Source organism: Strix uralensis, chromosome 18, assembly GCF_047716275.1.
Source record: "Strix uralensis isolate ZFMK-TIS-50842 chromosome 18, bStrUra1, whole genome shotgun sequence".
Classification (NCBI taxonomy): Eukaryota; Metazoa; Chordata; class Aves; order Strigiformes; family Strigidae; genus Strix; species Strix uralensis.
In genome coordinates this window covers 7,115,723-7,134,437 of record NC_133989.1, presented here as the reverse complement: position 1 = coordinate 7,134,437, position 18,715 = coordinate 7,115,723, and the positions used below count along the sequence as shown (strand labels likewise).

Sequence of the window (18,715 nt, the reverse complement as noted above, 5' to 3'; positions counted from 1 at the left end):
AAGTTGAATTTTTTCCACTGAGTCTCGTGTTGGATAATCTTAGCTTTTCACATCTATTTTTGGTTTGAGAAAACTCTGGGAAATTTGCATTTCAAACTGTGAATTCTTGGAAAACCCTTGTGAGTGGTGGTACACATCTAACACTGGCCCCTCTGGGAGCTCAAGTCAATTCAGACCCGTGCCTCTATGAGCTCCATTTCTTACAGCATTTCTCAGAGCATATGTGAATACACTGAGACACTGGTCAGATGGATCAAGTCAGGGATTTCTAGTGGGAGCTCCAATCCTGGAGTGCAGGGTTTCTCTGTCATGTTTTTGCTGAAGACAGATAATGTCTAATATGAGATCCAGAAATTATCTTCCCTGTTCTTGCTGAAGCATGGCACATACTACCAGTAGTGTGCATTTTAAGGAAACAAACTATCAAGAGAGACCTCTATTTCCTTCTGGAGCAAGCAGTTCTTGCACAGCTGAGCTGTCATGAAAGAAAAACCAGTACAGCATTTGACCCAAAGCCTTACTTCACAGAACTGAATAGAGATTAATTTTACTGAGCAGGACTATTTATATAACATCATCATTAAGCTTTCATATTTTTTAATATGTCAAGTGTCAGCTTTGTGGGTTTTGTAGGGAAACAAATAACCCAGATGTAAAAATACTACAGTTCTTGCAGGTTGCTACTTGTTGGAGTGCTCCCAATTGTACTAGTTTCCACAAACAGAAGGCTCACACAACACTTTGAATTTTATGACTACAGGTTTGCAGGATAAAACTGTCAGCTGCTAAGGAAGGATTCCAAGGACATTATCCACATGGAGACTTAGAACTTGTCTATATAATTCCAAATAAACGTTGAGGCATAGCAACTATTATTCTTTATACCACTAAAACTTAGTAATACAGCTGACTAAGAGACTTGAAAAATCCAGTCTTATGCAAAATAACACTTGGGAAAAAAGAGTGAGGTAGGGAACAAGGTCTATTTATTTATTTTTACATATAAATCAGGAGGTCTCCGAAACTCACCGGCACTGAAGAAATAGCTTGAGAAAATTGAAACATGTCTCCTCAGTAAGCTCTCACTCCATAGGAAAGCTTCATGCTTTCTGAAGGGGCTAGAACTTCTTGCCAAGAAGGTATTTGGACATTAATTTTTTTAATTAATGCTCCAGGATATTCACACAAAGACACAGACATCAACTACTGTGTAGAATATATTTTTAATTGGAAGAGGCTATGCCAGCTGAGCTATAAAACAAGAACAAGCTGTTAGATATAATAATAGAGAAAAAAGACTAGGGGAAAAAAGTGAGTCATGGAAAGAAAAAAAAAAAAAAAGGAGAGAAAAAACTATTTAGTTAAAAGAGACTTCCCAGGACTCCTGAGCTAACGTAATGGTAGAAAAACATGAAACTTATCATGACCATCACGAATGCTGTTCAGGGATGCAGGGATCTTGATACCATGGAAATGGCACTTGTATTCAGGATTATCTTACATGATTCACATATAAATGAAGATGGTTCAGATTTTGGAGCAGTAACGACACACATCAAAATCTGCAAGTGTTGTTAACAGTGCACGTACATGCACTGTATAGGGTATCGTGGTATAGAGATGCAAGAAATGAAAAAGGAATTTAATTTTCCTCTTTCAATCAGAAATGAGTGATGTAAGCTGTAGCTCCTGATACATAGATAGATGCCACTGACTTCAGGGTCAACTAGATGTCACTGCTCTGATGATGACTTCAAAATATAGTCAATATATTTTTCATAAAATTCAATCCCTTTGTTTTTGTAAATAATTTTCTGTAAAAAAAGTATCAGGGTACTAATTTTACTATTTAGTTTTTTATTTTATTCCTTTTGCCTCAGAGAAACATTACTACATGTTCATAACTGGAAGCATAATCCTGACAAGGCTGTTGAGAAGCCAAAGTGATGCTTTTGTTAGAGCAGACATGCAAGAGCTTACAGATAGCAGCGACACTGGTGGTACAAGGGGGTACTGAGGGGACCCACTAGGTACTTTTCTGCTGCTGCAATGCAGAGCTCTAGTTTAGGCATCCTCTACCTCATGGAAGATAGTTTCTATATATGACAGGTAAGTGCCAGGAAGATGATATGAAGCATACTAAATATATGGTCTGTTAAGGCTCTTCCACAAAGATCTTTTTAGACATCCTCTAAGATGAGGGGTGGATTTAAGGTAGAGAAGTTAAGCAGTGAGGCCCATTGGCATTCACAGCTGGTGCCAGGTTTGCTTCTCACAAAGCTGGAAGAGCAGTTGCTTCTTTGCTTAACACCTAATGCCTTCAGTGGAAGACATTTCCCTGGACTTAATTGCCCGGTGGCCAGGAATGAGATGCTGCCTGCTCAGCACACCTTTTGGCCAGACCACTCCTTTAAGAGGAGGATTATAAGGATTTGAATCCTTCGGGGTGGGATTCCACTTCCTCACTGACTCCTTAAAATAGAGGTGGGAACTATCATTTTAAAAGAGCACTTATGATCCCTGATCATTTCTTTGAAACAGAAGTTGTGTGCACCTGCCCTTGGGAGCAGATTCAGCTTCCAAACAGGAGCCCCTGTGAAGCGCAGAGGTTCAGCTGCATCCCCTTCCCTCAGCAGATTTATCAAGGTTGATGTGAAATGAAGCCCTTGCCTTTGGTGATGGGCACATCAGCTGCAGGAACATTTCTCTGCCTTTTCACATAGGGGTGTGCTGCCAGTCATGACACAGCAGAAGCTGCAAGTTCCCAGGAACTGCACCCTGTGATGCCCTTTAAATACTGAGGCCAAGACAAGAAAAAAACCTTGGGCTTCTTTTATCTCCACTTTCCAGACAGTGTCCAAGTGTCTCTGTTTTCCTGGTGATTGTCCTTTACTGTCTGACATAACCAGCACTAAAAATCTAGGTATTGCAGCACCTAGTTGTTGGTTCCCCAGCCTCTTTACTGGACCTTTCCCTAAATACCTAAATGTTCAGCAGTGGTCACATCTAAAACAGCAAATGAAATGCTGGATAGAGAGAAATTTTATATGCCAGCTGAGAGAGAGTTGTGATAATATAATTTTCAGATGTAAGTGCATCTAAGCCTTTCAGAGGGGTTAGCCCAGACTGCTTTTAGCACTGAAGTCAGGGAGAGTGTTCAGCATTTCTATCAAAGCCCAAACACTGTGAGACCTGGGCAGTCAGACCTAAAATAAGTCAGGTAATACACTTTTTCCTCAAACAACACTGTTTGCAAAACTGTAGAGAAAATACCAAATTTTATCACTGACCTTTCAGAACTATTTTCTGCTTTCAATGTTAAACACATCCATTTTCTCTTTGCATTTATAGGCCTCCTTTTCTCCTCGTATATTTGAGCTCCAGATAATTATTCTAATTTAAAATATGTAAAAGCCAACAAATGCAACAGAAGTATTTTCTCTTTTGAAAACCATGGATAATTACCTCCAGTATCCATTACTTAGATGCCTCATGACACATTTTTATTTTGCTTCTCTGATATTTTTCTCCTCCTGACAATGCAAATCTCATATATTGATTGATTTCTACAGTATTTTACCTGAATACATAACATTAGCCATAAAAAGCACTATTTTGTTGTACTACTGGGGTGGGTGTGAGCAACAAAACACCCAGGCAGGCAGACAATTTCTCCATTACATACTAAATCTGCAATGCTTTAATAGCAGAAAGATAAACAAAAATTTTTGCTAAGTATTCTCTTCTGTGGGTAACAGATTCCCATTTCATTATAAAGCTCATGAAGTAATATTTGGAAAACTACAGCAAAAAATATTAAAAATTAGATCACCATACAGGAACTTATTCATTGAAAGTAATAGTTAAAACTCAGTCAGAAAACTGCATATCAAAGGAAAAGATTAAAAAGAGAAATTATAAAATGCCAAAAGTGTCTCCTTTCTAAATATACAAGACACCTCAAGGTACAAACGCGTGTACATGAGAAAAAAATAAGGGAGAGGCTCATAAGTGATCTATGATCCTACAGGTCAAATACCACTTACAAATTACACATTATAAATTGAATAGCTCTCAAAATCAAGTATACTGCTGTACAGACCATATACTGCCCATATTCTACTTATTAGCAGAGAAACTCAAATCAATTAGCTTAAACATTCTTTCTGGACTTCTCTTTCCCTCACCTCTTTATAAGACTTGTGTTATTCTTATGGCATGACTTCAGCACAGGCTTTCCTAAACTCACTAATGAACGAAGATATCCATCCAAATAGTTCCTGAGAGTCTAGGTCTTGTGGCTCGCCAAACTTTACCTGTAAATTTTAAAGAGAAGAATATTTAACATTAGTATATCCAAGTAATCTAAACCATGTCCAGGATCTTAATGAAATTAAAAGAGCAAGAGAAAAGTTAAATACCTTTATTATTATTATGAATAATAACAATAATTAGAAAACTTAGAGCTGTCTAAAATCTCCAACAAGCTGAAATCCAAAATATCCCAAGTAAAAGTGGCCCCAGGAGCTGTCACTGAATTACCTCAGTAACCCAGGTTGATGTATAACCCAGTCTCTGGCTGGACTATAGGTCTCCAGCTGAAGAGGAGAAAAAAAATCAGTAAATCATGAAGCTTCCTGGCTCTGCAGTTTGTTAGATGAACCCGTTTATAAAAGAAAATGCGTACATTAGGGAAATGGCTTATATTCCATGGTGGGCATGTTCCAGCCAAAAGTTTTCCTTTTCTGTCATTTTGCTTTGCAAACAAGCAAAAATATTCATAGGGAAGTAGACATTTTGGGAAGAAAAAGTAATTTATCAAAGAGCCACCTTTCCTGTACTCTTCTTTCCTTCACCTGAAAAAGGTGAACAGATGGAAAGTTTTTGAAAAAGACGTGAACAATATCGGCATTGTGTCTGCTCTGCTATAAAACGAGCTGTGAAAGGCAGTCCTACTACAAAGTTCAGTACTAGGAGAGCAATTCCTGCATTAACTAAAATCACTTCCACATATGTTCCCCAGTTCTAGGATAGGAAAGGATTTTTCGTATTAAATCTGTCGCTAAGGTTTAATTCAAGAGGTTTGTCATAATTTTCAAAGATTCCCCCTTAATGGGATTAATGAGTTAAAGAACATAACTCTGCCTGCAATGGCTTTCTAATTGAGCAGAACAAATGTAGAGAAGATGCTCCAAAGGCTTCAGCAAAAAGTTTTAGAAGGCATCTTGTGTTGCTACAAGTTCTTATCGTGGCTGTAATTGAGAGCTACTCTGTAACTGGTGGATACAGCTCTCCCAAGGCTGAACAGCAATGAAGTTGTATTTCAGATTGCAGCCAAAATACACCCAAAGGTTTGGACATGTATCTGTCGTTTTCTAAACATGTTCACCTGGACATCATCTAAGATGTTCTTAGGAGCAAACCCTCTGCCTGGCAATCAGAAACACAATGAAAGAAACCACTCACATATAATCCAGTCACAAAAACTTTAACATTAACCAGTGACACCTGATTAATAGTTTTGCCTGTTGTGTTCCTAATTGCACCTCCTGGGTGCTCCAAGCCCTTGATCTTTGGCATGCCTCTCCACTCACCCATGGTGTACCATCAGTTAAACAGTAATGAGAGAGACATTTCCTGGAGCTAATGACCATCTGTGAGAAGTTGATAGCCCACAGCTATACCACAGGCAGTTATCCCCAATTTATTGTTCATTCCATAGAAGTGTCACATGCCAAGGTCATTATTGATTTTATAAGCAGAATATAAAATCATAAAGGTAGGCCTGTGGATTTTTGTTTTATGTGCAACATGATTTCCATGGCTACCTACAACACATTTCCAGATCAGATATTCCCCCAGGTAAGCTGGACTATTCCTTCCTAGTGCTATTGAGATGATAGCCTGGTCTTTGATCACCCATCCTATTTTATATTTGCTTTACGTTTTTGCTGCTTTATAAAGATGCAAAAAAGATCTGCCTAGCAATAACATTATTCAGAAGAAAAAAAATCCATTCTAAGGGAGAGAAATATATCAAATGCCTAACTTTAGAGAATAACAGGGAAGGGAGGGCAAGAAGCAGCTGGGTGAAAACTTGAGGAAACTTCCAGCTACATGGAAAATGAAATCCTCTTCAGATGCAAATTAGAGTCTCAGATGAGAGTTTCCAGTACAAGAAAGGAAAGCAGAGAGTCTCACACATGCATCTGTAGCACAGCATCACATGTGTAATGCCTCCTGGCTGAATGTACACAGCTGGAGGGAAACAACGTCTGTGAAGAAGGAGTGTGACAGAGTATGCACATGCAGGAGGGCACATCCAGCACTCGCTGGGCATCAAACAGCTCTGCAAGCAGGACCAGACACATGACACTAACTACTTCTGAAGATGACTTTCAGGTAAAACAGGTCAGATTCTTCCATATCGCATGCAAGAAGTGTCCTCCCAAAGGTTTTACAGCACAAATCTCCTCACTTTTAAATTTGGTGAATATTTTTCAACTATTTCCACTCATGTAACTCAACTGCTAATTCTTTCATTTACACTATCTTTTATGCCTTTTTTCCTTCTTGCTTTATCCCAGTCCTTCAACCTTTTTTGAAGGATTGGGACATGTTACATACAAATTTGGCTTGCTACCTTACACTGAGGCGTTTTTGCCATTTGTGAAAGGCTGCAAGAGACACAAAGAAACCCTTGCACATTGTTACAATATTACTTTTAGAAAAACATTACTAACTAAATTTTCATGGTCAGACATCTCGCTAACCTTCAATGTCTGTTCAGATAGGTGCCCAAAGGTCTTACTGGCTGCATCTTCTGCGTAACATTGCTTACCATAAAACATCTCTACTTCTAATCCCTCCTTGTCATTAAAAAGGGGGGAAAAAAAAACAAACAAAAAAAAACCACCACCACCTCTTAAAGCCATGTCCTAATCCCAGGACCAGGAAATTATTCCAGTTTCAGAGATTGGCACTGCATTTCAGTAAATCTGTCCCTTTTCTTAAAACCTCCTAGTGTGACTATTCTGCCAGAGAATACTGTTACTGTATCAGAGACTCCCTGAATTTCTATCACACTCCAAGAACATTGTACTAAATGAGGAATCTACATGCTATGTTGTTAAAAATTGCAGCCTGGAGCTTGTATCATTCCTTCTGGTGTGACCCTCTGACCCAAAAAACATTTTCTAGTATATTGGACCTAGATGGATTGCTTCTGTTCAGAGGAAAAAATGATTGAGAAAATTAGGTGCTTCTCCAGTGCAAGTGTGGGTGAATATAATAGGAACAAACAAGAACAGACAGTTTCTTTATCAGAAATCTTCCGTCCGTGGAGCTTCCTTTCTGTTCTGCTCATTTTTAGATCCGTGCTACTACTAACATCTCTATCTCAGTACCTGAACAACAGTAGCTAAATCAATGCCCTGGACTATAAGGCTTGTCACTAGAAAAAACCCTCAGCCCAAGTAACAGATTTGCAGCTGCCTACCAGCCAAAGACACGATTGCTGGTAGGAACCAGAAAACATGTGGTTTTCCATAATGTTTTCCCTAACATGTTGAAAACACTCAACAGTTAAACTCATTGAATTTATCAAGTTGCTGAACGTCTACTTTTCTTTTTGATATTTGGGCCACAGATCCTCTAAAAAGTGGATTATAAGACCTCAAGAAGAATAAAAGCCAGAATTTCATTCAAAACAGTCCACCACTGTTAAATGAGTTGGTCTTTTTTTTTCAGTTTCTGTGGACAATATAACTATAAAGCATGTGGAAGTATGGGAAATTCTTGCACTTCTTTCTCCCCCCGCCTTTTTCTTAAAGAAATGTAGATTTATTTTCATTGCATTTTAATGTGATATGTACCAGTATGTTGCTATAAAGCTTCTTCATTTCATCACATCTTTTTGACAGCTGGGATAGATCCCCTTCATATTTCTGAATTAAATCCTGTAATACAATAAAACTTCTTAATTTGGTGTAGCAGCATAATATTAAAGCAGGAATTAAACAGCAGTGAAAACAAGATAATTCAAGTCAAAATTTTCATGTCCCAAAAATTTCACATTTCACAAAAGATAAGCATACATCAAGCACACACATTTCCTTGCAAATATTAAGACATCAAAGACCAAAAAAAAAGAAACATCAATGTTAGAGAATTTACTGTATCATCCAATGACACTACCTAAGTCTACTAAAATTGGCAGAACTAGATAAGCATCATAAGGTCCTAATTTCCACCCACATTGGGCATAGTCTAGCCTGTTTGAATGTGAAACAAGCACTCCCATTTGCTAGTTCTAAAGGAGGTAGAAACAGGGTCTTAGAAATTTAACTTTTGAAACAAAATTTCTTAATCATGGTTCCTCTGTAATGTATACATTTTCAACAACTTAATACATATTGAAGAAGCACATCGTTGAGCTGTCCCAAGGGAGAAGGAAACGTATGGATTGAGCAAAGGCTGACACTACCCAGTGAAGCACAGCACGGAGATATCCAGGACAGCAGAGATGGACATGTCCACACCACAGAGCAGGGAACGCCATCACTGGAAGTAGCCCTGTTCACAACTAGCACGACCGTGCTCCTGAGAGTTAGTTAACTTCCCTGTACCTGAGCTAATAAGCCCCATGTTTGACTCTGCTGACTGCTGGCCAGAACTGGGCTCCCTACAGCCTGCTCAGCTGCCTCTCCATTGTGTCCTCCAACCCATCTTGTTCTGTGACTAGCATGGGCAAAATCATCTTAGATCAACCTATACTCACAATTTAGGCATGCCCTTGGTTGATGTTTCTTGGATGGTCTCTTTTCCCAAGTAACAAGCAACAGGACAAGAAGAAATTACCTCAAGTTGTGCCAGGGGAGGTTTAGATCGGGTATTAGGAAAAATTTCTTCATAGAAAGGGTTATCAAGCATTGGACCAGGCTGCCCAGGGAAGTGTCACCATCCCTGAAGGTATTTAAAAGACCTGCAGATGTGGCACTTAGGGACGTGGTTCAGTGGTGGACTTGGCAGTGTTAGGTCTACAGTTGGACTCGATGATCTTAAAGGTCTTTTCCAACCTAAATGATTCTGATTCTATATTCTGTTTTCCCTTCCACCTGAGGGCAGAGGAAATTACTACAATTTCATATATGCTCTAAAATTGCTATTATTCCAAAGTCTTTATCATGGGCAACCATGGGTCTACCTGTTCCTCATCCACTCCAGCCCATTTGCCTGTGAAGCAACAGCAGGAGATGAAGAAACTCTGAAAAACCCTTCCCATGCTGCAGTTTATAGTATGAGACACTATCACAGAGGAATAAAAGGCCACTTTCCATCAAATGCTCCTGACTCCCTTGTCAGGGCAGGTCTCAGCACAACCTAAGCAGATTACTCATCTTTTACCTCCAGCCCACAATAAGGTTGTGATAACGTTACCTTTAGTTCCCTGCAGAACTGTGACTCCTGGGGTGTCGCCTTGATTGTCTTGGGTTTAATAAGACGTCTGCACTGAATAACGTTTTCCAATTCTTTTTTTAAAACTAACAAAAGAAAATAAGAAATTTCACTAGCATGTAGTTGTTTCCAAAGGACTATAAATGTCTAATTTAGGCCACATGGAAAATTTAGGAGAATATGGGTCTATAATGCATTCATCTAGGAATATTAACTTTCTGTTTTGAAATAGAAATCCTGAAAGAGTCATGGGTCTTACGTAAAGAAATAGTATGTGACCACATCACAGCAACTGCAGAATAATGAAGAGGTTGATAGTATGGTTATGCAGCAGCCGTAAATCTGACCTTTCCTAGCTTTGAGCATTGGGATTAGCAATGAAAATAACATTCTCCAAACTTACGTTTTTGTGTAGAAAGTTCAGAGTTCCTTTAAAGATAAAAGAACAAAAATTCTATTCTATAAACAGTAAGAAATCTTGTCAGTTGGCACTAAGCACTGCATCAGACTGTTACCGTGGGAGCTTTCATGGTGTGAAATGGGGGGAGAAGAGGATGCAGCCTTGGCTCCAGGGGCTCAGTCCTGAACTGACCCAAGCTGCAGTTGAGCATTTCTCCCCCTGTGCTCGTGTGATACTTGCAGCAGATGAGCCCCAGGACACGCCTTGAACTACACGAGGAGAAAGACTGTTTCAGTGGCATTTGGTCCATCTCTTTCCCTCTCTGCCCTGGTGAATGGGACTCAGAAGATAACAGTGACTATGCTGGGCCCATCAGGAATCCATGGAGGGAAGAGACCAGTCAATCTCCTCCAGTTCCCATGACTCACCTCCTTTGACAGGTCCCAACAACTTCTGCTAGTGTGTTCATTGTACTGCCTTACCCATGACTTTCCAAAACTGTCTTTAAAATACTTAGTGATTTTTAATTGCTACCAACATCGTTCCCAAAGAACACAAGTGATTCAAGGTAAATATTTTTAGTTCCTTATGTCTCCTAAAAAGTTGACTGGAATTTCTTGGAACAGAATAAAAGCACACTTCAGTAGCCTCAAGCTACATACCTAGCTGACTCCCAGAGCCAAGCAGAATAGGCACAAGGCTTTTTCAAACCAAAACCTGAGAGCAACTATCATTCAGGTATCTTATCAAAGGCTGAAATACAATATATTGGTCTGTAGTGACAGTCAACACCCATGCCACGTGTTCAAAAGATAGACTTTTATAAACTTTCAACATAATACAATTTATTTTCATCCACTCGTACACCTTTGCTATCAGCTCTCAAAGGGTTCAATGTAAAATCCATTGAATTCACTGGTCCCCTTATGACACTGTTCAATGATATGTTATAAATATCTCCCAAAATCTCTCTTACACTTGAAAAACCTTGTTCTGTTCCCTTCTGTTGGCTTCACTAGTGTTGGACTCCTTTCTAGAGGGGACCAGTTTGGTTCAGAGAAGTTTTTGAACTTCAGGACTGAACCGTAGGGTGTTTTCTCCTGCTGCATTGCCTGATCCCGGACCAGGCAATGTAACTTTGACAGAGCACTTGTATAGCTTAAGATTTTTAGTTTATGATAAACTCTATTTACCATGGGCAGTATATTTTTTATATTTCTAAACCACCTGGACACACTTTCATTTATTTTTTTTTAAATCCTTTACAGTAACATGGCAAGTTAAGTATATCACTATAGCAACACTTTACCTCAATGTTTTGAACCTTTACTTCTCTTTACAAACTATAGAAGTGCAATGAAAACCTGTTCCAAATGATTGCACAACATATGAAAATCTTTTTCTGAATTTAGAAGCCACATTTACATACCATCAACTTCAGCACTGAGGCCTTTCATGGAAGCTGGGGAGGAAGAGAGAGGGAAAAACATACTAATGAGTATCATTCATATTGTGAGGATGGGAGTTTCCACAGAAGTTGAAGGACTTCATTTTTATTTGTTGATTATTTTTTCCCCCTCCCTCCTCTTACCATCAGGAACAGCTTCAAATTCTGTCAACTCCTGAGAAAATTTGGCCAGATCAGGCTCATGTAAGATGATCTGTTCCACAAGGGCATGAAGCAAGGTGAATGTCCTCTCTTTACCCCGCAACAGAGGTAACTGCAAATAGAGCAATAATTGACAGACTGAGCTATTATACTTTAAAAAAAAAAAGGCAACAAGGATGTTGATAGCTCCCAGGTAAATTTGGCAAGAATGGAATACACAATGAAATTAAACTTCTCCTTTTCAATCTGCCATTTTACAGACATTCTTGATTAAGATCAGCATTACACTTTCATATCTGTTGACCTTCCTTGTTCTTTTGTGCCTTCTTATTCACAGAGGTTTTTTAACTTAAGATATCCTAATTCATTGCAACTGATTTTGGACTTCCAGACACAGCCATTATTCCTTTCCACTTAAAAGCAGTATTCTGTGTTCACAAAGATAGCAAAGTTCCTTAATTGAATCTGGGAAGATGTTCTGTGGCAGAAAATGATTTTGTAGGCATTTTTCATTATGATAGATGTGGTATTACGGCCATTGTATATATAAAAAAAAATAGAATGCAAGTTGTGTCTCAGAATTGTCACTAGAGTTATAAATCACTCACTCATATATTAAAGTCTCCAGATGGGAAAGATACCTTACAAAAACAAAATAAAAATCCTTCTCTCTTCTATTTACAGATCAGGCATAATCTCACAATAGTGTTAAAGGTACAAGGCATCTTAGGAAATTTGTATCTTTTTTTTTGCTTTTTAGAATAAGAATATGATGCTCTGACACTGTCAAGTGGAGGAGGAGGAAAAAAACCTGTGCTCAGTAGCAGCATTTTCTGATGGCAAATTCTGATGAAGAGGGGAAAGCCGTTTCCTTAAAACTAATGGAAAACTCAGCTTAATGTCACACAAGGGGTAGGTCAGTGAAGAGACAATTAGAGAACTAAGAGCTAGATGATGCTTCTTGTACAGCAGATCTCTGCCAGGAAAGAGTAAAGATCACAACTGCCACCTTCATCCCCTATTCAATCATCCACAAGAGCAATGATGGGGCGATTAAAACCACTAGAGGCAAATTTCACCCCCTTTCAATATATTAATTTATTTACATTCTACTTTTGAAACTTTACCTTAAAATGGCATTGCACCACTTGTTGCAAAAGACTTGTTGCACTGGAGTAAAATGAAGCGCTAAATACTCCAGTGCCATAAAAGTGCAACTACCATGGAAGAAATGCCATAGTTACAGCCTCTGACCACAGTGAAATGAAGAGGATCCATACAACAGTGCTCTGCACAAAACTGCAAAATACAATTTATCTAAACTCCCATCTAACCAGGGGCCTGCAGCTCAGACGCCTCTTCTAGCCACACGATCTTAATATCAGGGCAGTCAGCATTTTGATGTTCTACCTCATTAGAAACACAGTGTGTTCCGCACCACAACGCCTGCATCTAGCCCATGCTGCTGTCTAAAATGGGGAAATGCATCTTGTTATAACATACATTAAAGAATACATTGTTAAACAGGATTTTGTTTCTAGTGTAACCAAGAGCAGATGTTAAAATGTTAGCTACTCATTAAAAATGATTGCCTTTGCCCACATTCAGGGCAAAACTGAGTTAATATTAATGTGTAACATACCTTATAATATGGTGATTTTAATGACAAGAAAAATATTTACTCACTTTGGTCAAAGATGACAGTCGAAATCCTTTAGCCTTCTCTTTTCCAGCCTTTTCGTTTAAATGGTTCCCAATGGATAGAATGTACTCCAGGACAGCGACAAATTTCTGGCTGGATTGCAGCTGCTTACTAGCTTGGATTTTCCGGTTTATTAGCTGAAACACACAAATCTTCCTACAGTTCAAATTGAAAATGTGAGTAAATCAATGGTACCTATACCTTCCGTTTGCCAAAAGCCTCATTGTCCCCATCTGAAGCAAGTCACACTTTAGCTGATGGATACCCTATTAAACTTCCCTGGAGGAACAGGCCAGGAGTTTTCAGGAAGGACCAGTTAAAAGTCTCCCACCAAGATAAAGGTAGTGTTGGCACAATTACCCTGCCCCCAGTGGAGGTCACATCCTTTATGGCTGCCAAACCGGCCCTGCCAAAATGACTTCAACCTCATCTCCTACAAATGCTTCTGAAGAAAAAGTATTTTGCTGTTTGACTGCACCAGATTGCACCAAATGTCAGGCATCAGGGGAAGCAGATAGCCTGAAGCACAGTATAAGGTTCTCCATCCTTCACCTCCCTCCCTTCTGTTTACACCAGCTGAAGACTGTTATCTTATCAAAATTCTTAGCACATTTTCCCCACAAGGAAGAATAATAATTTTCTGTAATCAAACTCAGTATCAATTTCTGTTTTCCCAGGGAAGCCACCTCCCTTCTAGGGCTATAGATATAAGAGGTGGGTTTGGTTTAAATTAGGAAATCTATATTTGTTTAGCACCACACCTCTCTTCATCAGTCTCCAACACAAATTTAAAAACAGGGAAAGGATGAAACATGCAAGAGAGCTGAATGCCATTGTTAAAACGTTTATAGCACGTCACAGGGCCAGAGGGTGCTGACAGCCATATTCAGATTGTTCTATAGAATTTTAGGTGGTTTATGTTTACAAACATGTGTTAGTATGCATAAGAAAATACTTAGACAACTAATCAGCTCTTCAATGAACATTAAATATCCTTCAAAGCTAACAGTACATCTAATAGCTTCCAAATATTCAAATATTTGGTTCCAGTGGAGGACAGCAAAGGTGAAGCATTGTACCAGGCAGGGTCAGAAATCTGTGCATCTCCCCAGTGTTTTCCATCTGTTCCTCTTCTGAGTTTTGTTCACTGTTACTATGGTTTTAATCACAGCCAAAGGATAACAACTCAGACTGGTAGAACTTTCAAGTTTTGTTTTCATTCCCATGCATGAGAGCAAAACCTTTGAAACATTTTCATAGAAACAGAATCGTGTTGAAATACTTGGTTTTGAACCAAAGCATATACAAAACCTGGCAGGTAAGGCAGAGGTTTGGAACAGGAAGATGCAGTCCATGAGACTCGAACACTGTTTATTTGCATCCTCCCACCTCATTCCACCCCTAAGTCATCCTGAAAAAGGCAAAAAGGGACTTGGACTCTGGTTTGCAACATTTCAATTCAGTGCCATAATCCTTAGGGTGAACAGCCTCCTTTGGTCTTCTGAAAATAGCAAATGTCTATGAGATGCTGGTCAAATAAACTTGCTCTAAGAATCTATGACTTTAGATTGATTCTTTCAGCTTGTGGGGCTAGAACCTCCCCACAAAAGGAATTGAATTTTAATGGTGAAATTTGCTTCTGTCTTATCACTGGCCAAAGAAAGAAGAAAGTTTAACCACCCCAAATTAAAATTTGAAAATCCTTTCCTGTTCTTTTCTCCCTCCTTTGTGGATGTCTGTCCCACTGCCAGGCCCATTAACAACTGCTTCTTGAACACTTAATGGTGAACAAGGATGATATTAAATGCACATACATGTATATACATGCATATCATAGCCCTCATTTGTCTCCAGTTTCTTTTTTTTAGTTTTATTTTGTTTTGAACCAGTACTGTGGAATACTTTCATTAACAAAACACAGTAAAATTAACTGGATTCCCAAAAGCATTCCAAATGCACCAGCTGATAGTACCACTGTATTTCAAACATAGCCTGTCTCTAACAAGTTTCATGTCATTTACAATTTCTTGGCTATCAAAGTCATGAACTATAGAATTTTTAAATTTTTTTAACCCTTTTGCTTGTTACTTTTGAACAGTGCCATGAAATGTTTTTTATACACTAGACTGCCTGGATTATTACACTGTGAATTGCTGACATTATGGCCTGGGAGATATTTTGCTACAGGGAAAAAAAAAAAAAAAAAAAGAAAAAAACCAGCACAAAACCTCCCCAACTACAGCACTTGAAATGCACTGAGGCCACTTGTCCCTCTACTATCTAACTGGTAGTTTTTAATTAAAAACACACTATGAAGGAGTTATGTTACTTACAGGTTCTAAATCTCTCATGCTCACGGGGAGCTCACGTATGGTAAGCAGGAGATCCAACCTCTGGCCCAAGTGGGGGATTTTACACATCTGCTTAGAATTGAACAGAAAAGGAATCAAGCCCCATGTTTATATCAAAACGTGAGCATATATCTTTCATAATTAATTGACTAATTCAGCTGCACTATAATTTTCCTAATTTCTGTGCTCATTTATTCATTTTTCAAGGCCTTAAGTCTGTAGATATACTATGGCAAATATAAAAATCACATACCTGAATATGCATCATTTGCATATGCAAATTCAAGAAAACACTGTATGCTAGTAGGGCCAGACACTATTAAAATAAATGACACTCATTTCTTGTGAACAAGAATAGTTAAATGCATATAATTTTATGCTTAATGATTGTGGAAATCTAACTCAGAATAAATTACCTCCTACTTTGGAGGAAGGGGAAGGCATATGACTCGGAGAAGCAAAGGGATCCATACAGTTCTCTTCATAATATCTATATGCCTCAACTCTTTATCAGATAAATCCTCATGTATTGATTCTGGCTGAGACTGTAAATTTAAGTTTCAAACAATGGCTTCTTGTAGTGGTTTTATTTAGAAGAGAGTGTGCTAGAAATAGCATGTGTTGTCTTTTAACGCTGTGCCTTCTTACCTCTAGCATAAACTGATCAACCACATGCAGCTCTGAAGGAGACCCCTTGAATGACTGGTACCTTTCTGCATCTTTTGGTGTTGGCATGTACCTGTAAAACAGCAAATGAAAAGTAGATGTCCTTTTCCTCTTCATTCTGTATTGTTGTAACATAAAACAATCACTCTGTTCCATGCATCAGAATTTCTTACTGCTTAGTGTGGTTTATGTATTGCATATTTATTCCTTAACCAATGGAACTTTATAGACATTTGAACCAACTATGCAATGGAAAGCAAAAATGATCTGTAGATACATTGGATGAACCTTCCAAAAGCACCTAGAAACAATATACGCTTTTTGAGCAGTTATGGCCATGCTGGCTCAGCTTGTCTCCAGCAATATCTTCTTTGAAAAATTAGTACAAAAACAGAGCAGACTCATGCTATGGTGTGATCAACCAGTGGACTCCACAGTCTGACCAACTCGACCTCTAAAATGTTTTTAATTGACAATGAAATAAAAGTGGGCAATGGTGTTTCTGTCTAAGCACTGCATCACATCCAAGATCCATTTCTCACTTTTGTTGTGATAGCACATAACAGAGACCCGCAACTTTCATCCTTCTGCATAAGGTGAGAGAATATTCTCCCAGTACTCCAGAGCTGCAGTGTTTTAAAAAAACTGATGTCTTTAAACATGCCTCCACTTGGAAAAATAAACTCACACCACCACAGTTCCTCTCCTCTCCTTTGGAGATCTTCCTGCCTGTCTGACTGATACACTATGGGAATTCGTAGCATATCTTAAAGAAGAAAAAATGAAATCGATGTTATAGCTAACATATGAGAAGGACTGTTAAGAATCTTAAATAAGTATTCAGGTCTACTATCTTCTCTTTTATCTCTGCAAACAACTTACTAAATTTGTAGCAAGTGTGATTAAACATTCATGGGGATAGATACACATTTTCATTAAAAATAAGGAAATTTATTCAAAGATGGAAAAAATAAAGCAAAGATTTTAGCATGTTAAATAGAGGACAAACAATAGATTTTTTTTTTTTTTACCGTTGTCAATAATTTAATATGACACTTCAATTGAATAATTGTTGGGTTTTGAATTATTAAATTTATCTTAAAGCAGATTACAAAATATTCCATTCATCACCCTTCATCATCAAGAAAAAAAAAAAGAATTCTTATTTAAAAATAACAGTTATCTGTTGGCAAATGAAAGCTTTTTTATTTATCATTAAAAATAGTTTAACTTTTTAAGCAAATTCAAAGAACTTTTTTGTTAAAGGTGACAGCAAATATCTTCATTTAATCAGAAGTTTGATATTCCATCAAATTATTTTAATGTGTTATGTATATGAAACAAAACTAACAGATTATCTAGAAGGTTTAACTCTTGAAGCACTAAACAATGGAAGCCATAGAAAAGGAAGCACAATATGTGAATACATCCCATAGATATCTTTTTACATGAATGCAGCTCTAGAGGAATTTGTGCAATGAAAAATCTCACACTGTTATGAAACATTAAGTTTATAGAGACAAAGAGTGCTTTGTTATTGATTTTAAGATGTCAGGACAAAGAATCATTTAGAGAACTATGGAAAGGTTTCCATATCAAAATAAGTCCTGAAGTTTCTGATATTCCACCACCTCCACTAACCTTCACTGGATACGTGAGCAGAACATCTTGCTCACTGGTCACAGTCTTGAAAATGTAATATTGGATTTGGCTTTAAATATTTTTCATTTTACAACAGTAGAATTTAGACCTTCTGCTCAGGCTTAGACAATGACAGATATAATTTGCACAGAGATGAATTTTCCAGTCCCTGACTATCCTGTCTAAACTCCTGTCATAACCACAAGTTCTCAATTAACTGGAGGCCACAGTTTTCAATGATAAAGTTTTCCACCATGGCACCTAAATCAAGTGGAAAAGTCTTCAAAAGTGCTAAGTGTCCTGCTACTTGTATCACGCCAACTCCACTGCAGTGCATTGTACAAGAGAAACTTCTGAGTGCTGATGTTCCAAGCGTCTGCCCCTTTGATGAGATGTCTGAATGGCAGCTCTAAGACACTGAACTGCCTTGGAAATCCAACCCTCAACTCTGCAATGCATCTCATCTATTTCAGTAACATTTTTTAAACTGTTCGGGTGGGAAAAATAAGCTTCCTTTCACTACAAGATTTGTACATTCATTCCTAGATTTTGGCAATAAATAAGAATCCCAGGAACAGAATCCTTGATCCTATATAGCACATAGCAATGCAGCCTCCAACGTCTCTTACACATTCCATTGCTAGAAAAATTTCCTCAGCATTATTTCTATCAAAGGAAGACTCCGAAATCTTCAAGGAAAAAATAAAATCTTTCAAGTTTCATTGCCATCATTATTATTGCTATTATTGTCTGATGGCAAAGAGCCCAGATGCTATAAATCAGTGATCTCAGTGGTGTTACACTAATTTCAACAATGCGGAGATCCTGGACTGAATCAGCAGTGCTGTATTAGGGCTTGAACAACGGAGTGTGTTCAGTATTTTCCTTCA

General features: G+C 38.2%; 1 protein-coding gene across 1 annotated transcript in view; it reads right to left on the bottom strand.

The window, feature by feature from the left end:
• Positions 1–1,187: 1,187 nt before the first annotated feature.
• The window catches only part of LOC141951599 (formin-F-like), a 43,447-nt gene continuing 25,919 nt past the window's right edge, over positions 1,188–18,715 (bottom strand). The window contains exons 10-17 of the mRNA XM_074888083.1: positions 16,167–16,257; positions 15,501–15,587; positions 13,152–13,304; positions 11,448–11,577; positions 11,286–11,318; positions 9,439–9,542; positions 7,875–7,958; positions 1,188–4,316 (exon numbers count right to left, since the gene is read on the bottom strand). Of these exons, the coding sequence (XP_074744184.1) occupies positions 4,212–4,316; positions 7,875–7,958; positions 9,439–9,542; positions 11,286–11,318; positions 11,448–11,577; positions 13,152–13,304; positions 15,501–15,587; positions 16,167–16,257 (787 nt within the window). The 3' untranslated portion in view covers positions 1,188–4,211. The remainder of the gene's footprint in view (positions 4,317–7,874; positions 7,959–9,438; positions 9,543–11,285; positions 11,319–11,447; positions 11,578–13,151; positions 13,305–15,500; positions 15,588–16,166; positions 16,258–18,715) is intronic.